Source organism: Phacochoerus africanus, chromosome 11 (genome assembly GCF_016906955.1).
Source record: "Phacochoerus africanus isolate WHEZ1 chromosome 11, ROS_Pafr_v1, whole genome shotgun sequence".
In the NCBI taxonomy this organism is placed as follows: Eukaryota; Metazoa; Chordata; class Mammalia; order Artiodactyla; family Suidae; genus Phacochoerus; species Phacochoerus africanus.
This window is the reverse complement of record NC_062554.1, coordinates 75,083,210-75,108,586: the sequence shown is the minus strand read 5'-3', so window position 1 is coordinate 75,108,586 and position 25,377 is coordinate 75,083,210. Positions and strand designations below refer to the sequence as shown.

Sequence of the window (25,377 nt, the reverse complement as noted above, 5' to 3'; positions counted from 1 at the left end):
AATGCTCAAATCATGTCTTCAAACTCATTTCAAAAGGGGAGACACAGCTAACTAGATCTCTGCAGCTCCTCAAGATCCAGGTGTTAGCAGTCTTTGAATTTTGTTTTTACCAAGTTTTTTTAAAAAAAAAAAAATACTCTCCCTCTATTTTCTCTTGTTTTAGGAAACCCATGGGATCAGAGCCAGTTCCTAAATCCAGGATCACACTGCCTGCTCCCAATCCTGATCACGTGGGTGGCTACAAACTGGCAGTTGCAACGTTTGCAGGGATTGAAAACAAATTTGGACTTTACCTACCTCTCTTCAAGCCGTCAGCATCTACCTCACAAGCCCTCAGGGGAGGCCCATAGGAGGACTAGCCCTGGGCTGTTGCTGTAGCTTTGTTGTTACTGCAGTAAAGGAGGCCCCTTCTCAGATTGAAGCAACGCTTCATTCCTTTCACGTCCATCTCCTGTTTAAATGCAAGTCGATGCCTTTTATAAGGTGAAATCATTTATTTTTTGTGTGTTTTCTTAACTAGATCATTGGGAAATTATTTGTAATTAGTCTTGGGGTCTCTGCTCACCAACCTGACATTTGCTAGGATTTGGTAAACACTAACCTGACTTGGGGGAAGGAATAAATCTGAATAGAAATTAGAACTGTTCTCCCTGGATTAGGATTAGAGTCCCACAAAGGCTACTGAAAGGCAATCATGGTGCTCAGAGCAAGTGTATATTTAACCTGGTAGGAAACTGGGTGCATACTTATAAAAGTAAAAAACACTGGAAGAAATGAAAACATTATCAGAAAGAGCCAGCCTGGCTTCAGATTTTAAACATGCACTAATTCTGTCTCTGGATTATATTATAAAGCTTTTATGTGAAACATGTTCTTTTGTAATGAAAGCCACATTGAAGATGTTTAATAATCATATGCTGTTACTGGTACTAAGACTACTGGGGTAAAGTCTGTGTACTTTAGGGAAGTACTCTTGGCATTTTACTCTATAGACAGAGAAATTAGGAGACACAGCACCTCTCCTGGTCAGGCTCATTTTGGATAACTGCACATATAAATCACGTGTGCTGATGACTTCCTGTGTCAATCAACACTGTAGGAAAAAACTTATACCCCCCATTACTGGTACCTGCTCTCACCCCTGCTGACCTCTTGTATTTGGCATCCATTTGCCTTTAAAATCCATTTTATCTTGAATCATGTAAGGCAGATACATTGTAATAAGTTTTTACTTAATTTGTGGTGCCTTGCACAGTGGTCAGAAGGCTCAAGTGTTTGTGAAAAAGGAAATAAACTATTTTTAAAGCGACTGAATTGTTTGCTCTTGTTATGTCACATGGGGAATGATTGCAGCAATTGTGACTGAACTCTCTTTCATTTTGAGGGTGATTTCTTCATATTGTCCTGGATGTGACCTCCTGTCTTTGAAGGTGGCGTGTACCCTCATCTTCACTATATACCCTGTTTGGCGTGAATAGAGAAACCACACGTAACCTTAGATTAGTGAGGAACCTGGGAAACTGGCGCTTGTTCATTGTCACTCCCAGTGCTTTCAGCAGTTTCTTAATTCGTGAGAGTTAATAGTTTCACTGGAGGTGGTATGAAATGGCAATTGGGTTTGCTAATCTTCTCTGACTTTTGGTAATATTTTGCCAACATTATGATGACTGGCGGAGAGCAGTAAGTCTTTTTTTGTTTTTTTGGTTTTTTTTTTTTTTTTGTAAAATAAGTTCCCAGACCAGGGATTGAATCCAAGGCCCAACTCGGATCTTTTAACCCACTACTGTATCTTTTAATCCACTGCGCCAGGCTGTGGATGAAACCCTCACTGCCATAGCAACCTGTACCACTGCAATCAGGTTCTTAACCCACTGTGCCACAGTGGTAACTCTAAGAGCAGTTAGTCTAGAACAGAATTTAGGGCTCTTCTTAGACTGCAGTCATGCTCCTGAAGAGGCTATTTAGTAACTTGGTGATGAATTTGAACTGTGTCTCCAAAATTTGCCTCCAGAAGAGACAGCTATTTTCCAGTCTCTGTCTCGCTGTAGGTCAACAGGTTGACATTCAGAGTTACTGTTAAAATTGGAACGTGTAAACACCGTGAGTCTGGTTTGGTTTTATTTATTTATTTATTTATTTATTTATTTATTTTCAGTGAACAAAAGCTTTGTTATCCTCCTTAGAAAGAGGACAAATGCATACCTGGCTCCCACCATGGTTTCAGTTTGGCAGAACCCAAAGAGAAACCCCTCTGTTTCCCTGTCGTCCTCTCCCCCAATCCCTGTTCAATGTGATAAGAGGTATTTATATTTTAATCTCAAAAGACCAGTCACAAGACTCCAAATATGTCTTATAAATTCGGGTGATGTTAAAAAGACAAAGCACTCAAGCTTTGGTGTTTTGAATGTGGAGAAAGTCCCTGAGTGAAAATCCCTTCATTCCTTTTCTTCCCTTGCTTGAAATTTTATAGAAGATCAAATTTTCCTGGTATTAAACATTGACCCACACCTCGGAAATGGTGCGTGGCCCTTCCTGCTTCCTTAAGAGCTGGTGCATTTTGAGGTAGAGCGTCTTGGCCTCCCTGAGACTTACCTGGAGCTGAGAGCGCTTCTCTTTAGTAAATGAGAAACCAGAGGTACCAGGAAGCCAAAGGAGTCAGGGCCACAGGGCTGTTTTTCTTTAAAATCCTGGGCTTCATCTGTTTAGGGATAGGCAGTGACTTGAGACCCTTTGAAGGAGGCCTAATTTCCATGTGAGTTCTACTCAGTGGGTGGTGAGACTGTGACATCCTTCAATAGAACTGCAATCACCGTGTGGTGAAAACCACGTCAAATTTGTTCTGGGTTTTCCTTCTTCCTGAAGTGACAGCACAACACGTCCGCAGTGCTGTGGCTGCCGTCTGTGCAGCCGGTCGTTTCCCTCCTTGACGCTGTATAACTCCCACCCTCTCGCCTTTCCACCCGAGGGGGCCAACCTCCCCCTGCTGCTGCTGTGCCCGAGAGGGTCTCTGCCTTTGCCCGTGGTCCATTTCATGATTGCTTGGTGGGGAGAGGGGGAGAGGCCTGATTTTGTAGCAACTTTTTTTTTTTTTTTCTAGGAGGGGAAAAAATGTAGAGCTGACCACAGAGTGAACACATTGATTCTTGGGTTCCAGTCGGGGCTGGGTTTCTTGAGGCTGGGTGGCATATGCTGTCGCCAAGCTCACGCTACACCTCATAACCCACAGCCATTCGCTGTGCTCCCTGGGGTCGCCTTAATCCCAAGCAGCCAGGGTTGCTCAGGGGAAAATAAGAATTCTGGCACAGAAAGGAGTCATTTAAATGCTTATTGCATTTCAAGCTTCAGTTTTTACTTAGCTAAAATATTTACCATTGCTGGAAAACAATGTTTAAAATTTTGTGCTTATATGTTATTTAATGGTGTGGCCTATGTAAACCGCAGGATGCTTACATTTTGACAGTCTTCTGGAAATGTTTAACAGCACATAACTCAGTGAGCAGGGAATAAAAACCAGGAACAAATTGTGCTTGAAACTTTGTAACCTCCTCCCAGCTAGGTATTCAGCAAGTCACATTGGAATTCTTCAGGTAGGGGCAGGGAAATCTCCCCGCAGGGATTTGCTGAATCCTGTCTGAGGGCCCCAGTTATCAACCTTCTAGAGAAATCCTAAGAGTCATCATGTGCCTTTTACCACAGAAGCCATACTTGTGGGGATGCGTTTGTAACTTTGCCACTGAGCAAAATCCCATTTTGAGTTCAAGATAATCAAACACTTTCAGGATTTTTGATTTTTCAATTTTTCGTGGATTTTTCCAAGAAAAAGACACATACCCTGGTAAGAGCAGTGAAATGTTCTTTCCACAAATGTTCTGCCCACAAAAGGCTTGTGCCTTTTATTTTACCTTGTGGGAATACCCCCAAGCCTCACCAAAGAGTTCTGTTTTAGATGTCAGGAGGATCACAGGGGGCTCACAGTTTCATGTTAAGGTCTGAAGCAGCAAAAAGCATTGCCACTTCTTTTTTTCTAATTTTTAAGTTCTTTTGGCCACACCTGCCGCACATGGAGGTTTCCGGACAAGGGTCGAAGCTGTGACCCGAGCCACAGCTGTGGCAGCACAGGATCCTTAACACACTGCACCAGGCAGGGGATTCAACCCTCGCCTCCCAGCGACCCCAGCCACTGCAGTCGGATCCTTAATTCACTTGTGCTACAGCGGAAATTCTAGCATTGCCATGTCTATCTTTTAAAACAGTGCCAGTCTTCAGCGTGAAAGCCCAGATTAGGCTCCATGAGGGTAGGGACCATGCCTTTGAGGCTAGTTCCTTAGTGCCTAGAACTTTTAGTGGACTCTTGATTATTATTTGGATGGATGGATTTTTGAGAATATTTTTTCCAATGAGCAATCTCTATTATTTTCCACTTTATATGCATTTTCGGCAGCAGTTTTAACTGCTGTAGTTAAAACCATAATGGAGAACAATCATAGTCTTATGTATTGTTCACTGACTTTAGAAGTCATAAATACATATTTTATTAAAGTAACTGCAGGTATTTAAATTGATTTTAATTAATTGTTTACTTTGAGTTAGGAACTTTCATATAAAGTATATAATATTTAAATTTCCTGGTCATGGTTAAAAATAAAGATTTTTTAAAAACCACACCCTTGGAGATTAGTGTTACATTAGGGTTGTAATGTAACAGTTTTAAAAAAGTTTCTTTTAAAAAACAGTTTCTCTCATCAAGGAATGTCAGTTGTTGAGGACTCATTCTCTCTGTGCCTGACATTCATGTCCTCAGGAGCACAGTGGCAAGCTTTCCTTTAGCAGCTGCTGAGGAAAACGAGAACTCCTTTTCATAAGTTTTTATTTTTATTTTTTTTAGCTAATGCATTAATTGACTCCAAAAAGAGTCCAAATGGAACACTGCTTTCATCTGCTGGGGTAACCTAATAAAATAATGTTGTTTGTTTTTAGATTCCCGGCTGTTAAGGGGGTTTTGCTCAAGGCAAAACCACAGTCCCCTTGAATAACTTTAGAAGGAGAGTTAAGAAGACACACTAATTGTGCCTGTCAGAGGTTTGCTCCTTCAAGGGCACAGACACGCCCCCTGCACGCCAGTCTGGCCACCAGGGCTCCGGTGCCCACCGTTGCATTGAATCTGTTGGACAGGGCTCCCGCCCCTTTGGAGGCTGCTTGATTCTGCTGTGGAGCAGTTCTTAAGAAGATTTAGAAATAGACTCAAGGACTCAGAACCGAGTTGTGCAAGCACACTGTCTATGCTCTCCGTCTGTCCTATAGAATGGGGAGAGGGAAGCGCAGCTTAAACAAAAAAGACTGATGACGACATGCTTCCTTACCTCTCATCAGCCCCTCTTCCATTCTTGGCTACTCAGGGCAGCTCTGTCTTTTTGGGCTGCTTTCCAATGAGAGGGGGCAAGTAATTCTGCTCCCATTCTGGAGTGCCTGGACCAGTAAGAACTCATTAAGTATGAGTATCATTAACATGCCAGGCATGATCTCATTAAATCCTTCCCATATCCATTAAGGTAGGTACTATTCTTGTCCCTGTGTCACACATGAGGAAACCAAGATTCAGAGAGGTTATCTTGCTCACACTCTCTCAGCTAGCAAACAAGGGTTTGAATCCAGATCTATTGTCAGCCCAAGCCCTCTTCTTTCCCTATGAGGATTTCTCAACAAAACTCAGTACAGGAAGTTCTTATGATAGTCTATGCCCAGAATTTCTTATTGTCCCAGTTTAGTATTGGATCTATCATTCCTAACTTAGATTGGAGGGGAAGGGTGAACACCAATTATTTCCCATGGTAAGTGCATTTGCTATCTCAGGATTCCACAGCCTGAGGACCAGGTGAATCCTGACAAGCCTTTTGAGGTTCATCTTAAACTATTTTATAGCCTGTTAAAGTCAGTAAAGAGAGGATTGAGGTAAACTTAAGCATTTGCCCCACGGGTTTGAAATTGGAAGGCAATGTGGAAAAAGCAAAGGTAAATTTACAAACTGTTACAGTGCAATGTGATATGACGTGAACTGAATTGGACCATCTTAAAAATCTCTGCTATAATTAGAAAATGTCCTTCTTCAACAAAAGTTGGAAATAATGGAAAACCAAGTTAAAAGTAAATATCTATGGGTATTTGGCCTCAAAGTGTGTCTGGAGGGAATGGAGACAATTTACAGAATGTGGGATTTGCTAGAATTACTTCTGGATATAAAATCTCCATCACCACTAATGGTTGGAAAGGTCTTACTCTAGTCCCAATAAGTTATCTGCCATCCATAAAGTTTAAGGCAGATAACTATCACTGCATTTTGCTTCTCCCTCCCCCATTTTTATATAAATAAAAGCAAATTATTGACTGACCAACACCAAAAATTTACAGCATTTTCTTCTGGGCAAAAGGGAAAAAATACATGTATTTCAAAATGTGAATTTTTGGAGTTCATCTGTGGCACAGTGGGTTAAAGATCTGTCATTGTCTCTAAAGCAGCTTGGGTTGCTGCTGTGGCACAGGTTCAACTGCTGGCCCAGAAACTTCTGCATGCCATGGGTGTGGCCCCAAAAAAAAAAGTGAATTTCTGTTTTGAAGCAGAATTTACCTATGTAAGTTCTAAGGATAGAGATATGCTTATCAATTTGAGAATTAATGGAGAATTAGCCACTCTATGTAAGAAGCTGCTTTTTTTGTTGTTGTTGTTGTTGTTGTTGTTGCTATTTCTTGGGCCGCTCCCGCGGCATGTGGAGGTTCCCAGGCTAGGGGTTGAATCGGAGCTGTAGCCACCGGCCTACGCCAGAGCCACAGCAACACGGGATCCGAGCCGCGTCTGCAGCCTACACCACAGCTCACGGCAACGCCAGATCCTTAACCCACTGAGCAAGGCCAGGGACCGAACCCACAACCTCATGGTTCCTAGTCGGATTCGTTAACCACTGCGCCACGACGGGAACTCCAAGAAGCTGCTTTTAATGGTGACCTATTCCATTTGGGCCAGCTCCAGTGTTAGAAAAGGCTTACACTTTCTTATAGTAAGATTAGAAAAAAAGAGTGAGGATGATGGAGATTGAAACAGGCCTTCTTTTTTTCTTCCGAAGAGAGAAGTGAAGTGATTGCCGATGTTTGTTGAATTTTATTATATGGAAAGCAGAGATTTCTCCACATTTTCAGTCTCAGCCTATGTCCTGCCTCACTAAGCTGTGTATGTATCACCGCTGAACTGAAGAAGCAGTTCACACTTGACCTGGATCTTCAAGTTACTTGCGACCACTACTAATGAAGTAAGTGACTTCTTTCTTTTTTAAATTGTTTCCCTGTGTGAGACTGAAAATAGAAAAACCATCATTACTGTCTCTGAGTAGTGAAATTGTGTGGTGCTTTTTCCTTTTACTGCATTTAGAAAGTGTCTTGAGGAGTTTCCATTATGGCTCAGCAGTTATGAACCCAAATAGTATCCATGAGAATGTGGGTTTGATCCCTGGCTTCACTCAGTGGCTTAAGGATCTGGTGTTGTCATGAGCTGTGATGTAGGTCAAAGAGGTGGCTCGCATCTGCTATTGCTGTGGTGTGGTGTAGGCCCACAGCTGCAGTTCTGATTCAATCCCTAGCCTGGAAGCTTCCATATGCCACAGGTGCAGCCCTAAAAAGAAAAAAAAAGTCTTGATTGGCTTAATAACTAAACCTAACACCACACATGTCTAGCTAAGTTATTAAAAATTATAATGGCATTTGACATCAGTTACAAAGGATAACTACTATGTTTTTTATTTTTATTTTATTTTATTTATTTGTTTTTTGCTTTTTAGGGCCGTACCTGTGACATATGGTGGTTCCCAGGCCAGGGTTCAAAACGGAGCTGTAGCTGCCGTCCTGCACCACAGCCACAGCAGCACAGGATCCGAGCCACATCTGTGACCTACACCACAGCTCATGGCAGCACCAATCCTTAACCCGCTGAGCGAGGCCAGGGATCAAACCGGCAACCTTATGGTTCCTAGTCGGATTCATTTCTACTGTGCCACAATGGAAACTTTTTTTTTTTCTTTCTAATGGCTGCACCTGTAGCATAGGGAAGTTCCCAGGCCAGGGACTGAATCCATGCCACAGCTGTGACCTGCACCACAGCTGTGGCAATGCCAGATCCTTTAACCCACTGCACTGGGTTGGGATTGAACCTGCACCTCCACAGCATCCTGAGCCACTGTGGTCAGATTCTTAACCCACTGTGCCACAGTGGGAACTCCATAAGTACTATCTTTTATTAAAACTGGCTAAAGATAAATTTCAAAATAATCATTATCATCAAAACCCTGAAATAATTATTTAAATCTGCTTTCATCTCTATAGACAGTAAACTCTAGTTTACTTTTTTCTATCTTAAAAATTATACCTTTGGAAGAGTTCTGCTTCAGGCTATGATGGAATGGTAAACTAGAAAACTGGGCAAAATATATGTTACAGTAGCTTTAAAACATTGAATATGAGGCAAAATAGGGCTGTGAACTCTAAGAAAAAGGAAACAAACAAGGTGAGACCTACCATTACAGCAGCTTACTGCCTGGAGGCAGTTTCCAGCCACTGTGCAGGGTAGGGGAACCCAGACAAGACCCATATGTCTCCCTGACTTGAAAAGACAGATATTAGGAATCAGGGAGGCCAAGACAGAATTCTAAGGCAAAGTATCAAACAGGAGGAATCTTCTCTTAGAGACAGCTCTGAAGTTTTTCAGAGTTCCCAGATCTTTGAGTAATGATCTATGCATTTGTGAGAATAAACTATACCAGACTTTGGAAAACACTAGAAAGGAAGAAACAAAAAAAATTCTGGAGCTCACAGGGGAAAAAGGGCTTGTGTTCCTACTAGCAGGAGGGGAAATTTCATAATACATAGAACATCAGGTAGAATCCTCAGAAAAAATGTTGCATTATGAATAGTGCTAAGTAAGTCCTACAATAAAAGTTGCTCTGCACTTAACAAAGCTTAAAAGCAGACATCACAAAGATCTAGCTGATTCCAGGTCATTTAACTGCTAGTTAGATCATGATTTGATATTATTAAACAATATAACAAAACCCCACAACCCACAATGAAAAATAAAAAAATCACCAATCAGGAGTTCCCATCCTGGTGCAGTGGAAATGAATCTGATTAGGAACCATGAGGTTGTGGGTTCAATCCCTGGCCTTGCTCGGTGGGTTAATGATCTGACTTTGCCATGAGCTGTGGTGTAGGTCACAGATGCAGCTCGGATCTGGTGTTGCTGTGCCTCTGGCTTAGGCCAGCATCTACAGCTCCACTTCGACCCCTAGCCTGGGAACCTCCATATGCCATTTGTGTGGCCCTAGAAAGGACAAAAGACAAAAAAAAAATGACCAATCATTATCAGGAAAGTATAAAACATAAGAAAATGAAAAATCAACCAATAGACTAGACCTAGAAATGATAAATTTTGGAACCAGCAGCAAGGCCATTAAGACAGCTATTATAAATAATCCATAAAGTCAAGAAGTGGGGGGGGGGGAAGACATATAATAAGGAGAGAAATGGAAGATATATAGGATATAATAAAAACTAAAATATCTAACATGGAAAATTAACTCAATGGGACTATTTAGACAATGCAGAAGTGAAGATCAGTGAATTTGAAGGCACAGCAAAGGAAATTCTCTTACATAAGGCATAAAGAGAAAAAATTTCTTAAAATAATTTTTGGACAATGTTGAATAGGATAGTAACATGTATATCTGGGGTCCCAGAAAAAATATTTAAAGAAATAGTATTCAGATATTTCCACACTTAAGGTTATATACTCACAAATTCATGAAGCTCATTGCACCCAAGGAAAACAAATGTGAAGAAAACTACAGGAGTCCCCATTGTGGCTCAGTGGTAATGAAACTAACTAGTATCCATGAGGATGCAGGTTCAATCCCTGTCCTCAGTGGGTTAAAGAGCCGGCATTGCCATGAGCTGTGGTACAGGTTGCAGATGAGGCTTGGATTTGGTGTTGCTGTGGCTGTAGCCTAGACTGGCAGCTACACTCTGATTCAGCCCCTAGCCTGGTAACTTCCAGATGCTGCAGGTTCAGCCCTAAAAATACAAAAAAAGAAAACTATGGAAATGTACATCATAAGGAAGATGATGAAAACCAATGATAAATAGAAAATCGTAAAAACAGCCAGAGGAAGTGATCCCATACCTACAGGGAAAGATGATAATAAGAGGTTTCTTAAGGCAGAAAACAACAGAGTAGTAACATCTTTAAGGTATTGAAAAAACATGACCAACCAAGAAATCGATACCCAGTGAAAATAACTTTTAAAAACAAAGGCAATATAAGAAGGAAAAAAAAAAACTAAGATAATTCACAGTGCTGCTAGAATTGCACTGAAAGAAATATTAAGTATAAATCAACAGATAGAGGAAAAGTGATACCAGATGGAAATTTGGATCTATAGAAATAAATGAAGAATTCCAGAATTGAAAATAAGTAGATAAATTTAAAGTTTTTTTTCTTTGTTTTAAATTTATTTAAAGGATAATTGACTCCTTAAAGCAAAATCAATAATGATGTATTGTTAAGTTTATAGCATACATAGCAGTAAAATGTGTAATTATAGCACAAAAAAGAAGAGAGAAAAATGAAAATACACTGTCAAAAGTTATTATTATTATACATTAAGTAGTATACTATTATCTAAAGGTAAAGTGTAATAAGTAGGTGTATGTTGTAAACACTTAGAGCAAACACTAAAAAATGAAAAACAGATTTAGCTAGTAAGGCATTAATAGAAATCAAAAAGAGAAAAAAGAAAATCCAAAAGTAGACAGGAAAAGGGGGGGGGGGAGATGGAGTTAAAAAAGAGCAAGATGGTATATTTAAACCTAACCATATTCATAATTACATTAAATGCAAATAGCCTATACTCCCCCAATTAAAAGGCAGAAATTAGATTCAAGGGGGCAGTGGGGAGTAAAGCCAAACTATATGCTATCCAAGAAAACTAACTTTAAATATAAAAACAGAGGTAGATGGAAAGTAACTTGATAGAAAAAGATATACCATGTAATCATTAATTTCAAAAAAGCGAGAGTAGGCTATGTTCTTATCAGCCAAAATATATTTCAGAAAAAGCACTAGTAATAGGAATAAAGAGGAACATTTCATACGGATAAAGAGGCCAATTTATCACAGAGACATAAAATCCTAAGTGTATATGCACTCAATAACAGTGCTTCAGATACATGAAACAAAAACTAACAGAATTAAATAAGAAATAGAAGAAATATGCAATTATAACTCCAAATTTCAACAAAATCTCTTGATATAACAGGCATACAGAAGACTTGCACAAACTTATCAAATAATTGACTTTATTCATATTTATAGAGCACTCCACTCAAAAACAGAATACATATTCTTCTTAAGTACAAAATAAATTTTACCAAGATTAACTATATAGGAGTTCCTGCTGTGGCTCAGCAGGTTATGAACCTGACTGGTATACCTGAGGACATGGGTTTGATCCCTGGCCTTGCTTAGTAGTTTAAGGATCTGGTGTTGCCATGAGCTGTGGTGTCAATCACAGATGCAGCTTGGATCCTGCATTGCTGTGGCTGTGGTGTAGGCCAGCAGGTGCAGCTCTAATTCAACCCCTAGCCTGGGAACTTTCATGTGCTGCATGTGCAAAACTAAAAAAAAAAAAAAAAAATACACACACACACATACATACACACATATATATAATTTGGGTCATAAAATAGGTCTCAATAAACTTTTAGTAAGACTGAAATCACATGTATTATGTTCTCCATGCATGGCAGAATCAAACTGGAAAACAAGAACTAAAAGTATTTGGAAATTCCTCACATATCTAAAGGATAAATAATAAACTTCCAAGTGACCCATAAGTCTAAGAAGAAATCACAAGGATAATTAGAAAATACTTTGAATTAAATGAAAACAAGAACACAGCATATCAAAAATTTTACAATGCATTTGAAACACTGCTTAGAGGGAGATACATACTATTAAATACTTAGAAAAGATGAGAGGTCACAAACAATTATCTTATTTTCCACCTTAACAAACTAGAAAAAGAAGAGCAAATTAAAACCCAGAGATGCAGAAGATAAAAAATAATAAAAAGCAGAAATCAATAAAATAGAAGACAGGAAAACAATAGAGAAAAACAGTAAGACCAAAATATGGTTCTTTAAAAGTATCAAAAAAATTAGAAACCAATGGATGCACTGGGGGTTTGGGATGGAAATGTATAAAATTGGGTTGTATGATTGTTGTACAACTATAAATGTAATAAAATTCATTGAGTAATAAAAAGTATATAAAAAACATTCATTTTTAGGATGTGGGTTAAATATATTTACATACAGGTAATGGTACCTATAGAGCGATACTACTCAGCTATTAAATATAATAATGTAAATGATATGTAGAACCACAGAAAATACTGATGATCCATTATTATATGGAAAAAATGAGGTCACAAAGCAAGACATTTATTGTTTGCCTCTGTGTAAAATAGACACATGTGCAGAGAGATGCAGAGAGTAAGAGACAATTAAAAGATATAAAACCAAATTTAAAAAAATCTCCCAATCATAGGAAAAAAATAGTGGAAACCACTAACCACATAAATCAGGGGAAAAAAAAGGAAAGAAATCACCAGTAGTAGGAATTAGAGCAAAGATGTCTCTACAGATTCTAAAGATAATAATTGATGTGATAAAAGGGGAGTGCTCTGAACAAATTTATGCCGATAAATTAAACTACATAGGTGAAATGGATTTCTTGAAAGATATATATAGCAAAGTCACTGAAAGAGATACCATGACTATCCTTATGCAAATAATCAAATTCTCAGTTAAAAAATTGTCCCAAAGAAAAATCCAAGCCTAGATGCATTCATTATTGATTTATACCAAATATTTAAGAAAGAAATAATGACAATTCTAGAAAATCTAAGCAAAAATAGAAGATGAGGGATACTTGCTCGTTTTATGAAAGCAGTATTGCCATAATATCAAAATCACACTATAAAGCAAAAAAACCAAACCAGAACAAAAAAACCCAAAACAAAGACACAAGCATCCTTTTAAAAATTAGCAATTTGGGAGTTCCCATCGTGGCTCAGTGGAAATGAATCTGACTAGCATCCATGAGGATGCAGGTATGATCCCTGGCCTCAGTCAGCAAGTTAAGGATCCAGCATTGCCATAAGCTCTGGTGTAAGTTACAGATGCAACTCGGATCCCACATTGCTGTAAAGCTGTAGTGTAGGCTGGCAGCCACAGCTCCAATTTGACCCCTAGCCTGGGAACCTCCATATGCCATGGGTGCAACCCTAAAATAAAATGACCAAAAAATTTAGCAATTTGAATCCAACAACACATAAAAGGGACCATCTCTTATGACCAAATGGGGTTTATCACCAGAATGCAAGTTAGGTATAACACTAAAAAATAAAGTACTATACTGATTAAAAAGAAAATTCATTGTGTGTATGTGTGTATACATACCATATCTTCCACATATATAAATGGAATATTACTCACCCATAAAAAAGAATGAAATAATGCCATTTGCAGCAATATGGATGGATCTGGAGATTATCATACTTAGTAAAGTTAGTCACACAGTGAAAGACAAACATATGATATCACTTACATGTGGAATCTAAAAAAAAAAGATGCAAATGAACTTATTTGCAGGACAAAAACAGACTCAGAGTTTGTTACAAACAAACTTATGGATACAGATGGGTGGGAGAGGGATGGGCTGGGGGTTTGCAATTGGCACATGCACACTGAGATATATGGAATGATTGGCCAAGAGGGACCTGCTGTATAGCACAGAAAACTCTATCAAATAGTCTGTGATAATCTATGTGGGAAAAGAATCCAAAAGAGAATGGATGTGTGTACATGTATAATGGAATCACTTAATTCTGCAGCTGAAATTATCACCACATTGTAACTCAACTATACTAAATAAAACTTTAAAAAATAAAAAATGAATTTTTAAAAAATTAATATAAAAATGATTATTTAAATTAGATTCATAAAAAGCATTTGGTAAAATTTAATACCCATTTTAAAAAAAACAGAATAAAAAGAAACTTAATCTCATAAATGTCAATTACAAAGAAACACTAGAGCTAATATTAAACTTTATGTGAAAGATTCAATGTCCTAGCCAGTGCAATAAGAAAAAAATAAGTAAATGAAAAACATTGATTGTGGAAAAAGAAGTAAAACAGTCTTTAACTGCATATGCATTAATTGTTTATATAGAAAATTCTAAGAAATTTACAAAATAAGTATTAGAACTTGTAAATGAACTTAGCACCACAAGATACAAAGTCAGTATATAAAAATCCACCACATTTCTTTATACTACCAACAGTATCTGAAAATAAAATTTTAAATCTTAAAAAAGGAGGAAATAATAGTCTTCTAAAAAAGGTGCTGGAAAATTAAATATATATTTACGTAAAAATTAACCTTAGAGCACAACCAAATAATACACAAAATTAATTCAAGATGGATCATTCGCATAAATATAAGAGTTAAAACTATAAATATTTCATAAGAAAACATAAGGGAAAATCTTTGTGACCTTGGATTAGGCAAAGATATCTTAGCTATAATTTTAGAAAACATGTTTAAAGAAGGAAAAACTGTTAGATTGGAATTCTATAATCCATTAAAAAAAGCTTCATAAAAGAAGGCAAAATAAAGACATATGTGGATACACAAAAAATGAAAAAAATTATTCTCTTGCAGAATCTTACTACTGGATATGCCAAAAGAATTTTCATTGGCTGAAAAGAAATGGCACTAAATGGAAAGCCCAGATCTTCAAAAAGAAATAATGAGAACCAGAAAAGAAAAATGTGAAGGTAAGTAGTTTTAAAACCTTTTACAATTATATTTATTTTATAAATATTTTAATCCATAAAAGACTATTCACTGAAGCAAAAATAAGAGTGTATTGTGGAATTTATAGTAAATACATGACAAGTGAACAAAGAAAAGAGACAGTAAATAGTTATTTTATTTACATACATATGTGTATCTGTGTGTGAGAAGTGGCATAACATCATTTGAAGGTAGTCTGCTATTAGTTAAACATGCATATTGCATTTTTATCAAATCACTAAAAATAAGAGCGGTCAACAGATGAAATTTAGTACAATACTAAGATTGATTTGATCCATCAAAAAGAAGGCAGACGAGATATAACAGAAGAACAAAGAATGAATTTGACTAAAGGAAACAATTACCAATACAAAAAGATCAACCATGCCAAAAATTACATTAACAGTATGTGGACTAAATCCTCTAATTAAACAGCAGAGACTGTTGGGCTGGATTTTTAAAAAATAGAAGGATCCAACTTTAAGCTGTTTATAAGAAACACACTCCAAATATAAAGACTTAAACAGATTAAAAAAGAGTGGGAATGACATAAGCCAAAATGGTAAAGTAATAAACTCCAAATTTTGCCCCTCCAGAAAATCAATTAAAAAAAAAGCTGAAACTGTCAAAATGAAGTATTGTTCTTGAACTCTGGAAATGAACCAAATACTTGCAGCAATTAAAGGATTCACCAAAGAAAAATGCTGATTTTCTGAAAGAATCATGAACTTTGTGTCATTTTAAGTTACCCTATTCCCATCCCCCATTTTCTAATCCAGCAGTAGCTCTGAAAATAATAGCTCACATTCCTGGTACTAGAGGAAGCAGAAAGTATTTCATTCACAAAGAATTCTAATTATTTGTTCTGACCTGTCCTGACAAAATGCTTGTCTATATTGCACCTAACTTGGAACTGGTGTAGTGCTAAGGCTGCTTCCTGGGAGGGCATTTGTCAAAAACATTCATAGGCTAATATCTTAGTTGCATTGTCTGAGCTAATAAATAACAGTTAAGACAATAGAGTAACCAAAAACTAGAGAGGACAGGCTAGGGAATGAGATATTTGAGGGCTATGAATAGTTCTGGCATATGCCTGGGAATCTGGACAAACAGAGAACTCAGCACATGCTCAGAAAACCCCGGAAAAGGCTATAAGATCTCACCTCCTGCTGACATTGAAGTTCTACAAAAACAGGAAGTGAAGGCTATTGCAGAATTCTAAACTTTCTGGCTAAGAGATAAAGCTGCACTTCAACACACAGACACTTAAAGAGTCCTTCAGCACAGACTAGAATAGTTTTTTTTTAGCACCAGGCATTTAAGGAAATCTCTGTCCAATCATTAGCTAAACATCAAACTAACAGAGACTGCAGGGGCTACACATAACACAGAATAGACTACACAGAATTAGGTCAGAAAATCTGATAAATAAACAACAATTACAATAAGCAGCAACAACAGTCCTGGGGAGGAAAGAAAAATCTGATTTCCAGAGTTTCACATTATAATATTACAATTACTAGATATATTACAATATTAAGCTTTCAACAACAAAAATGGTACACATGCAAAGAAATAAATTATGCCATGTACACAGGAAAAAAAATCAGTACAAACTGTATCCAGGAAAGCCCTATATTGGTTTTCTACTTGAAGACTTTAAACTAGCTATTACAAGTATATTCAATGAATTAAAGAAAACTATGTCTAAAGAACTGAAGGAAAATATTAAAATGATGTCTCACCAAATGGAAAATAACAGTAGATATAAGTTACAAACACAAGCCAAGTAGAAATTTTGAAGTCAAAAAACATAATAACTGAAATGAAAATTTCACTGGGGGAGCACAAAAGCAGATTTGAATAGACAGAAGAAGGAATAGGAAAACATGAAGAATCAGTTGAAATTATGCAGTTTGAAGAACACAAAGGAAAAACTAGAAAGAAAATTTAACAGAGCCTGTAGGACTCCTCCATGCGTGCCAGCACACACACAATGGGAGTTCCAAAAGGAGAGAAGACAGAGAAAGAGCAGAAAGAATACCAGAAGATATAATGGCTAAAAATCTCACAAATTTGATGAAAAATATTAATTTATACATTCAAGAAATCCAAGTGGGAAAAACTTTTAAGAAATCCACACCTAAACACATTATGATCAAACTATCAAGGCTGATGAAGGCATTTTAAAAATACAAGAAACAAGCAACTCATCATATACAAGGGATCCTAAAGTAAGATAAGTAGCTAATATCATTTCTGGGTACATAGAGGCCAAAAGGCAGTAGGATGAGATATTCAAACTGCTGAGAAAAGAAAATTGTCAGTGAAAAATTTAACTTCTGACAAAATTATTCTTCAAAGATGATGGAGAAATTAAGACATTCCCAGATAAGCAAAAGCTGAAAGTTTGTCACTAGCAGAACCTGCCCTACAACAAATGCTAAAGGGAGCCCTTCAGGCTGAAATGAAAAAACACTAGTGGGAAATTTCATAATAATAAAATAGTTTAGCAAGAAGATATAATAAACTAAATAGTTATGAATTTAGTGACAGAGCTTCAAAATGCCTAAATAAAAATCAAGAGAACTAAAAGACAAATAGACAAATTCACAGCCATAACTGGATATTTTAATATCCCCTTCTTGGTAACTGATAGAACATATAGAAAATAATGTAAGATTATAAAAGGCTGAAACAATAGTCTCAGCCAGTTTTATCAGTTTGACGTTTTTAAAACTACAAACCTAACATTCTTTTTAAGTGCACGTAGAACACTGACCAAGCTGCACCATATCCTAGGCCATAAAATAAATCTTAATAAATTTCAAAGGATTTGAAATACAGAGTATTTCTTACTATGTGTGTTTTCTTACCAAGCAGAATCAAACTAGAAATGAAAATAAAGATATCTGCAAAGTTTTCCAAATATTTGGAAATTAAACACACTTCTAAAAGAAACACATGAGTCAAATAACATCACAACGGAAATTAGAAAATATTTTGAACAGAATGATAATGAAAACATAACATTTCAAAATTTGTGGGACACAGTAAAGGCAGTACTTTCAGGGATTTTTATAACTTTAAAGGTCTAAATTAGAAGAAAAGCAGTGTTTTACAACCAATGATCTACGCTTCTACTTTAGGAAATAAGAAAAAAGAAAAGCAAATTCAATCCAAAATAGAAAGAAGAAAAAGTGGACAAGCAATATCGAAAATCAACAACTCAAAAGCTGGCTCTTTGAACAATGAGTGATACTGATAACTGACCATACTGTTTAAAAAAAGACAAATTACCAATACATCCATAATTGAAAAGGAGACATCACCATGATTCTATATTTACAAAGAGCTAATGGGGGATAATATGAACAACCTTATGTTAATAAATTCAACAACTTAGATGAAATGGACACATTTCTTGAAATATACAACTTACCAAGATAAAACCAAAAAAGGAAAAAAAAAAACCCACACAGAAAATCTGAAGAGTCCAATTCTATTAAATAAATTTATTTCCAAAAACCTGCCCACCAATAAAACTTCAGGACTGGATGATTTCACTAGTGAATTCTACTACACATTAAAGGAAGAAGTAGTGCAAATATGACACTCTTCCACAAAATAGAAGAGGTTGGAACACTTCTCAGCTCATCGTAGGAGCATAATCATGCTACTAAAACCTGACAAAACTATTACAAGTATAGAAAATACAGGTCAGATTCCCTAAGGAACAATTATGGAAAAATTATTTTAAAATTATTAGCAAACACAATCTAGCAATATATTAAAAGGATAATCTCTTTTGACCAAATGTGGTTTAATCTAGAATGGCAAGGTTGGATTAATATTCAAAATAATCAGCCAGAATGATTCACTACATTAGCAGAATAAATTTAAAAAATTATGACCATATCAACGGATGCAGAACAGAAGCACCTGTTAATGATAAGGCTTCTTAACAATCTAAAAACAGAAATGGAATTTCCTTCATCTGATGAAACACTGAAACTATTTGATACTAAAATCAGGAAAGAAATAAGGATGTCTGCTCTCATTTCTTCAATATAACATTAAGCTGAAAGTTCAAGCTAGTGCTGTAGGGCATAAAATTAAAAAGCTTGGAAAGAATGAAGTAAAGATAGCATGATTATGTACATAATCACCAATGGGACTACAGATTCTACTAGGAGTAATATATTTAGCAAGGTTTAAAACATGAGGTCATTATACAAAAAATAAATTTTAATTCTGAAAACTAGCCAAAATCATTTGCAAGATAAAATTTTAAAATAACATTTATAATTGAATAAAAATTGAAATATCTAGGAATCCAAAAAAAAAGGTACACAACCTATACACTAAAAACATGAGTGAGATAAAGAAGGTTCAATAAATGGAAAGATACACCCTGTTCATATATTAGAAGATGCAAAATTAAGATGTATATAATATTAATGTATATTAATGTATATATAATTAATGTATATTAAGATGTATTGATATATAGTTTAATGAGATCCCATTAGAAATCCAAGCAATACAGTTTTAAGAATTTCAGGGAGGTCCCATTGTGGTGCAGCAGAAACAAATCTGACTATTATCCATGAGGCCTCATTCAGTGGGATCTGGTGTTGCGTGAGCTGTGGTGTAGGTTGCAGAGGCGGCTCAGATCTGGTGTTGCTGTGGCTGTGGTATAGGCCATCAGTTGCAACTCCTATTCAAACTCTAGCTTGGGAACTCCCATATGCCACCAGTGCAGCCCTAAAAAGCAAAAAATAAATTGACTAATTAAATTAAAAATTCATGATTGTAAAATTCATGTGGAAAGCCAAAAGGCCTAGAAAAGCTGAAACGATGTTTCACAATGAATAACAAAGTTGGAGTACCTAATGCTACCTGATTTTAAGACACAGTAAAAGCTGTAACAATTAAGACAGTGTTGTATTATATAAGGACAAATTCGATGAAATGGAGTAGTGGGTACCTAGACTGACCATTACAGTAAATGTGACTTCCTGGCTTCGGTGGTTAACAGCCTCTGCCTGGCCACTGTTACTTCGAGGTCTCGTCATTTCTATAGATATTAAAAAGTTCTTCTCTGTGACTGTCTCTCCTATAAGTTCTCACCTATAACAGAGACCGCCACTAAAATAGCTAGAGGTGCTTTTGCCTCTCTCACTAGCTCATTGCTACTAATGGCTTTGGTGAAGCGTGTATACTCTCGGGGCACCAGGCTAACGCTAGGATATGTCTTCTGGGCTCACAATATATCCATTCTTACATGTTTACTACCCTCCTCCTCTTTATTCCTATTTGTACTATCAGTCAGGGCAACTCAGACATTTTCATTTTATTAAATGTAGGCTACAGCTTTTTCAGACTTCTGAGGGCCACTGTAACAGCAACCCTATGCCCTGCCATACTATGTCCTTGCCACAGTATAAAATCACATAGCCCCAAAAAGGGCCTCAAAGTCAATGAATTCTTACCTATCTGGTCTTAGATTCTGGCCTTCTTAATCAAACTCCTCAAAATCCAACCCCAGTGCTCTCTGGCCTCTAATGGCACATGCTAATTCTTATAACTGTTTTGGTGTAGTCTCATTACTCCCTGATCAGGCTCAGCATGGCCTCAGCCACGTTATGCTGAGAGAGTCATCAGTGTGATATTGATCTGACCCTAAGAAAGAGGGAGGGAGGGAGGAAAGGTAGAAAGGGAGGAAGGAGGAGAGAAGGTGAGGTTGAGGGTAGGGGGTCAGGGAGGAAGGGAAAAAGCAAGGTAGAAAGGAAAGAAGGTAGATTAGTCTTAGACTTAGTAGGTTTCCAAGAAAGTTTTAGCCATGCTTACAGGAAGTCCTTGAGACAGTTAACATCTCAGAGAAATCTTCCATCTCCCAGCAACAGGCCTGCCTTACTATCCCTGCCATGCTCAGTTTTGTCTGGAAGCAGCCTGTGGGAAGCATGGCCTTGGTCAAACCAGGTGATGGAGTTTTCAGAGCAAAGCAGCTGGAGCTGTCAGTCAATTACCGTCTTTGCAATAAGAGGTCTAGTAGAGGCAAATTTTCATGGCTACCACGTTCTAGCTGGGACAGCCTGAATGGCTGTGGGCTGGCTGGCTATCTATATATCTGCATGGCTACTCTATGATGAGCTTAGGCATTTGTACAGCCTAGGAATCTCAGGGTAAGTTGTACTTGCACAATGGCTTGGGGATTTAGAGGGAGTGTGCCAAGAGACCCAGAAGGAAGCTATAAGTCTTCTTATAACCTTGTCCTGAACCCCACATAGCATCATTTCCCCCATAGTCTTTATTTATACAAGGCCATCCCACATTCATGATGGGACAACACAAGAAGTGAGAGACCATCTTGGAGACTAGCTACTATAGTGGGTTATACACACACGTAACCGCTTGTAATTCTTCATGTGCCTGCTACAAGTGACTCTGGCTTTGGCACTTTTCATAGTCTTCACTCACTGAAGCATTTAGAGTTTGGTCTGTAAGTGACTCACGGGAGGCTGATTTGTTCTTAGATCCTTTAGCACATGTTTGAGAAACTTTTCCCCCAGTACTTTTCATTGGATTGCTTTTATACCTATTTTGGACACTCATAGTTTATCTTTACAAATTTAACTGACAAAGAGTTTCAGTATTAACATACCATACGGCACTTACAGAAAAGCATGTCGTTATTTCAAAAATAAAAATCTCTCAGGTCAGAGAATCCCTCCCAACAAAGCACCATGGAAATTCTCTTCCTAAAAAGCCAAAGACTACCTTCAAATGTTTTTCATGACTCAACCACTATTTATTTTAATTCTCTCTAGGCATGAAATGACTTTTTGAGAAAAAAAAAAAGAAAAAAGTCCTGTAAAGTTGTTTATAGACATTTCCTAGTCCAATAGTAATAAACATAATTTTCGGGTATAAATTTTAAAATAATGAAATATGTTAGATATGTGATACTTGTTCATTTAAACCTGTTCTTCTTACTCCAGTGTTTGAGACAATCTTGGGTAAAAGTGGCTTTGGTAAAGACAAGAAAGAGCTTTCCATAAATACCACACACGTTCCTTAATAAAAATAAAACCAGTCTTGGTTTAAGTCCAGCTAGGCTGCCTGCCTGTAAATTCATTATCAGTCTTTAACATGGCCCTAATATATCTCTCCTACCCCCTGGCCACAGCAGAATTTTAATCAGGCTTTTCCCAAGCAAAGGATTTATCCACACTGGTGCAGACTTGATTTGGAACATTTTATTGGTAATACTGGTATCATATTTAGGAACCACAGACTTTTGTCACAGTGGGTTAGCTTGAATGACAAGTATCAATGGTCAACTATATTTGAAATATTGTTAAAGTACCTGGAAGTAATAGGCATTAAAATTCATTCCATTCATTGCAACAAACCTCTAAAGATTTCATGTCCTCAGTGGAACTGGCATACTGTAATTGTTATTTGGAACTTAATGTAACCTCAACAGCAACAGAGAGACAATGCGGTCCTCTCATTATGCACATGCTCTAGGATCGTTTATTTTAATGCTTTCAAATAAATATGTTCCATGCAGCACACCACAATAAATAAGGAGCAGCAATGTTCTTCTAGTAAATCCATTCATAATGTGAGTCACCACCATGTAAAACACCACATCTCAAGTCTTTGGCCCTGTCCCATATCATGAAGTACACCACATCTGCACCTAATCATATCTGGCTTCATATGGATTTAATAGGACTATGCCAGAAGTGCGTGTAAGCACAAATTTAACCAGAGGTTTCCAGCTATTAAATACAGCTACTAAGTAGTTAAAAGGCAACAACTAAACCCATAAAGGCTCCACCCCCACCCCCATTTTTGAGACAGAAATATAAAGGTAGAAATGGTCTGGTGAATTTCAGGTCAGTGGACAGTAGGGTGGGATACATTTGGAATACTTAGAGCAAAGCAGGTACAACATGGCACCCCAAGGTCATGGCAATACTGATACTGAATGGACACTGAATACAAGTGGACTTGACGACTGCAGAGGCCGAGTTTGAGAAGGTCAAGGTGGGGGCAGTTCATTTCCACTAGGCGGTTAACTCAACAGTGCCTTCCTCCTCGCTATCAGCTCTGTTGGCGCGGATCTCCACGAGGGTCCTGGCAAATCGGGTCCACTCATCATTGTGGGGAACTGCGAGCTGCAAAGCAAATTAAAGGAAGATGGTGAACAACATCTCTTTTACGTCTGAAAACTGAAGCCCATATGACTGTTGCTCCTGAAACAGACATTTCCCCTGGAATGTAAAGAGTACCAGACAGTCGTCCTTGAATCAGATCACTGAAGTATTGCTCTTAAACTGACAATTCAGGAGAATAATGTCATTCTCAGAAGCAAAATCACTCATGGGATTCAGAAAATATTAAAAACTTATGTGAACTGTACCATTAATACAGCAGCTATGTTAAAGCACTTTCAGTGATGAAACTTCATCCTAAGAAGACCAGACTTACAGTGAGCACGACAAATAAAAACTGCTTTATTAGGAATTTTTAAATAACCATGATATTGTCTTAATAAGTCAATGCTATTGATTCCTTTTCAAAAAAGGGCTGCTAATATGCCAATATACATGACAAGAGTATAAATTACACATACGAAGAAATCTTACTACTGTGATATGAAGCTCTGGCTTTTCTATATGATGGTGCCTATGAATAATAATAATAGTAACTAAGAGTTCTGCATTACATATTCTACATGTATTTTACTCATTCTTAACAGCAGTCCTATGTAGGATAATGTTAGTATTTCCATTTTACAGAAGAAACTGAGACACAGAAAGATTAAATCATTTTGCCAAGCTTGCAAAACTATCAGTGCCCATGTCTTCTGGTTCCAGTATTTACATCTTTACCCAGTATGCTATAATGAATCACTGAAAAGGAGAATTTATAAAATTTCCCACATAATATCTTCTGTGCAGAATTCGGTGAGGAGAAAATTAACTCCACCTGACACAAACTGCATGTATGAATTTTTGTTAGCTGATGTAAAGGATAATGATTTCTCTACATAGCATTCAAAAATGAATTGTTTAAAGATATCATACAAGTGTTTGGAATAAAAAAAATATTTGAAGATGAGAAACAGGATCAAGTAGAAGTTTGAATGGTGTTCACACAGGATAAAATTTATTTAAACTGTGGAGCAGACATTTTCTTGGAGGATTACCGTATAAGACGATGTAAACCATCAACAAATACTAGTTCTCCACATGCTATCCATACATTCCATAAGCATTAATGGCACACATTTGTTGCAATCAACATACATTTTCAAAAATAAAAAAGTAAACAAATCTAAACTTTGTGATCACGTTTACAGCTGAAAGACTGCTTACAATATAAAGCCAAATGATTAGATTCTCTTTAAATTTTTATTACAGTGGATGATATTCTCAGATACCGTCTACCCAAGACAGCTTACTAGGAAGTGGCAACATCATCCTACAAAGTATATCCTTCAATTAACGGTCTGGTCTTGAGGTTAAATGTTTCCAGGATATAATTCTGGAAATGATATACAGGTGGGGTAAGTTTTTTTAAAATGATTTATTTTGGTACTTCTTACTTGCTTATGTCTGATGTTGAGAAATGCATAAATTCTCATGTAGTTCTGAATGCTTAGATACTTCCCTAGTTACTGAATTTCTGATGTTGAGAAATGCATAAATTCTCATTTAGTTCTGAATGTTTAAATACTTCCCTAGTTAGTGAAGTGCATCCAAATTCTTTTTTAGACAATGACACAAGTCAACAATAGTCTTAAATGGCACTGTTACCCCTTTGCTCAGTTCATTTTCTCTAATTTTGAGCTCTTTTCTCTGTTCCACTACTATTCATTTTTCTCTCCAACTTTAGAAACTACTATACTGGGGAAATGAAGTCCTCAAAATCAATTATACAAAAGAGCTAATCAAAAGCAGGAGCAGCAATGGGTTGGCAACACATTTATATGAAAGAGTAGGTCCATTATTTCTTGTCTCTTCTCCATTTACTGACCAAATCTTCCCAAAAAAGAACCACAAAAGCCCAAGAAGAGACAAAAGCCAATCATGATAACACATTTATAACTTTTTTTCATATAAGGTGAGAATCAAATTAAAATACCTCATAACTGCATATAACATTAAATATTGGGAAAAAGCAGGTCTAACTAATAAAAGTTATACACTCTAAGGGTTTGGCTCCTAAAAACAACACTGTTATCTATTATTGGTACAGCACAGGGAACCATGTTCAATCTCTTGTGGTAGAACATGATGGAAGATAGAAAAAGAATGTATATATGTATGACTGGGTCACTTTGTTGTGCAGCAGAAATAGAACACTGTAAATCAACTATAATTTCAAAAAAGATTATGA

The 25,377-nt window shown here is 37.0% G+C and overlaps 2 protein-coding genes and 1 long non-coding RNA gene across 5 annotated transcripts in view; 2 read left to right on the top strand and 1 right to left on the bottom strand.

The window, feature by feature from the left end:
• The window catches only part of SLC25A13 (solute carrier family 25 member 13), a 197,202-nt gene extending 195,893 nt beyond the window's left edge, over window positions 1-1,309 (top strand). For both annotated transcript variants that reach the window (XM_047751930.1, XM_047751931.1), the window contains exon 18: window positions 164-1,309. In XM_047751930.1, the coding sequence (XP_047607886.1) occupies window positions 164-350 (187 nt within the window). In that variant the 3' untranslated portion in view covers window positions 351-1,309. The remainder of the gene's footprint in view (window positions 1-163) is intronic.
• Window positions 1,310-6,963: 5,654 nt separating this feature from the next.
• Window positions 6,964-24,678, top strand: LOC125111125 (uncharacterized). The gene is made up of 3 exons (XR_007130835.1): window positions 6,964-7,298; window positions 14,824-14,939; window positions 24,399-24,678. It is a non-coding gene; the product is annotated as an uncharacterized LOC125111125 (long non-coding RNA).
• The window catches only part of DYNC1I1 (dynein cytoplasmic 1 intermediate chain 1), a 353,847-nt gene continuing 350,675 nt past the window's right edge, over window positions 22,206-25,377 (bottom strand). For both annotated transcript variants that reach the window (XM_047752950.1, XM_047752951.1), the window contains one exon: window positions 22,206-23,150. In XM_047752950.1, the coding sequence (XP_047608906.1) occupies window positions 23,040-23,150 (111 nt within the window). In that variant the 3' untranslated portion in view covers window positions 22,206-23,039. The remainder of the gene's footprint in view (window positions 23,151-25,377) is intronic.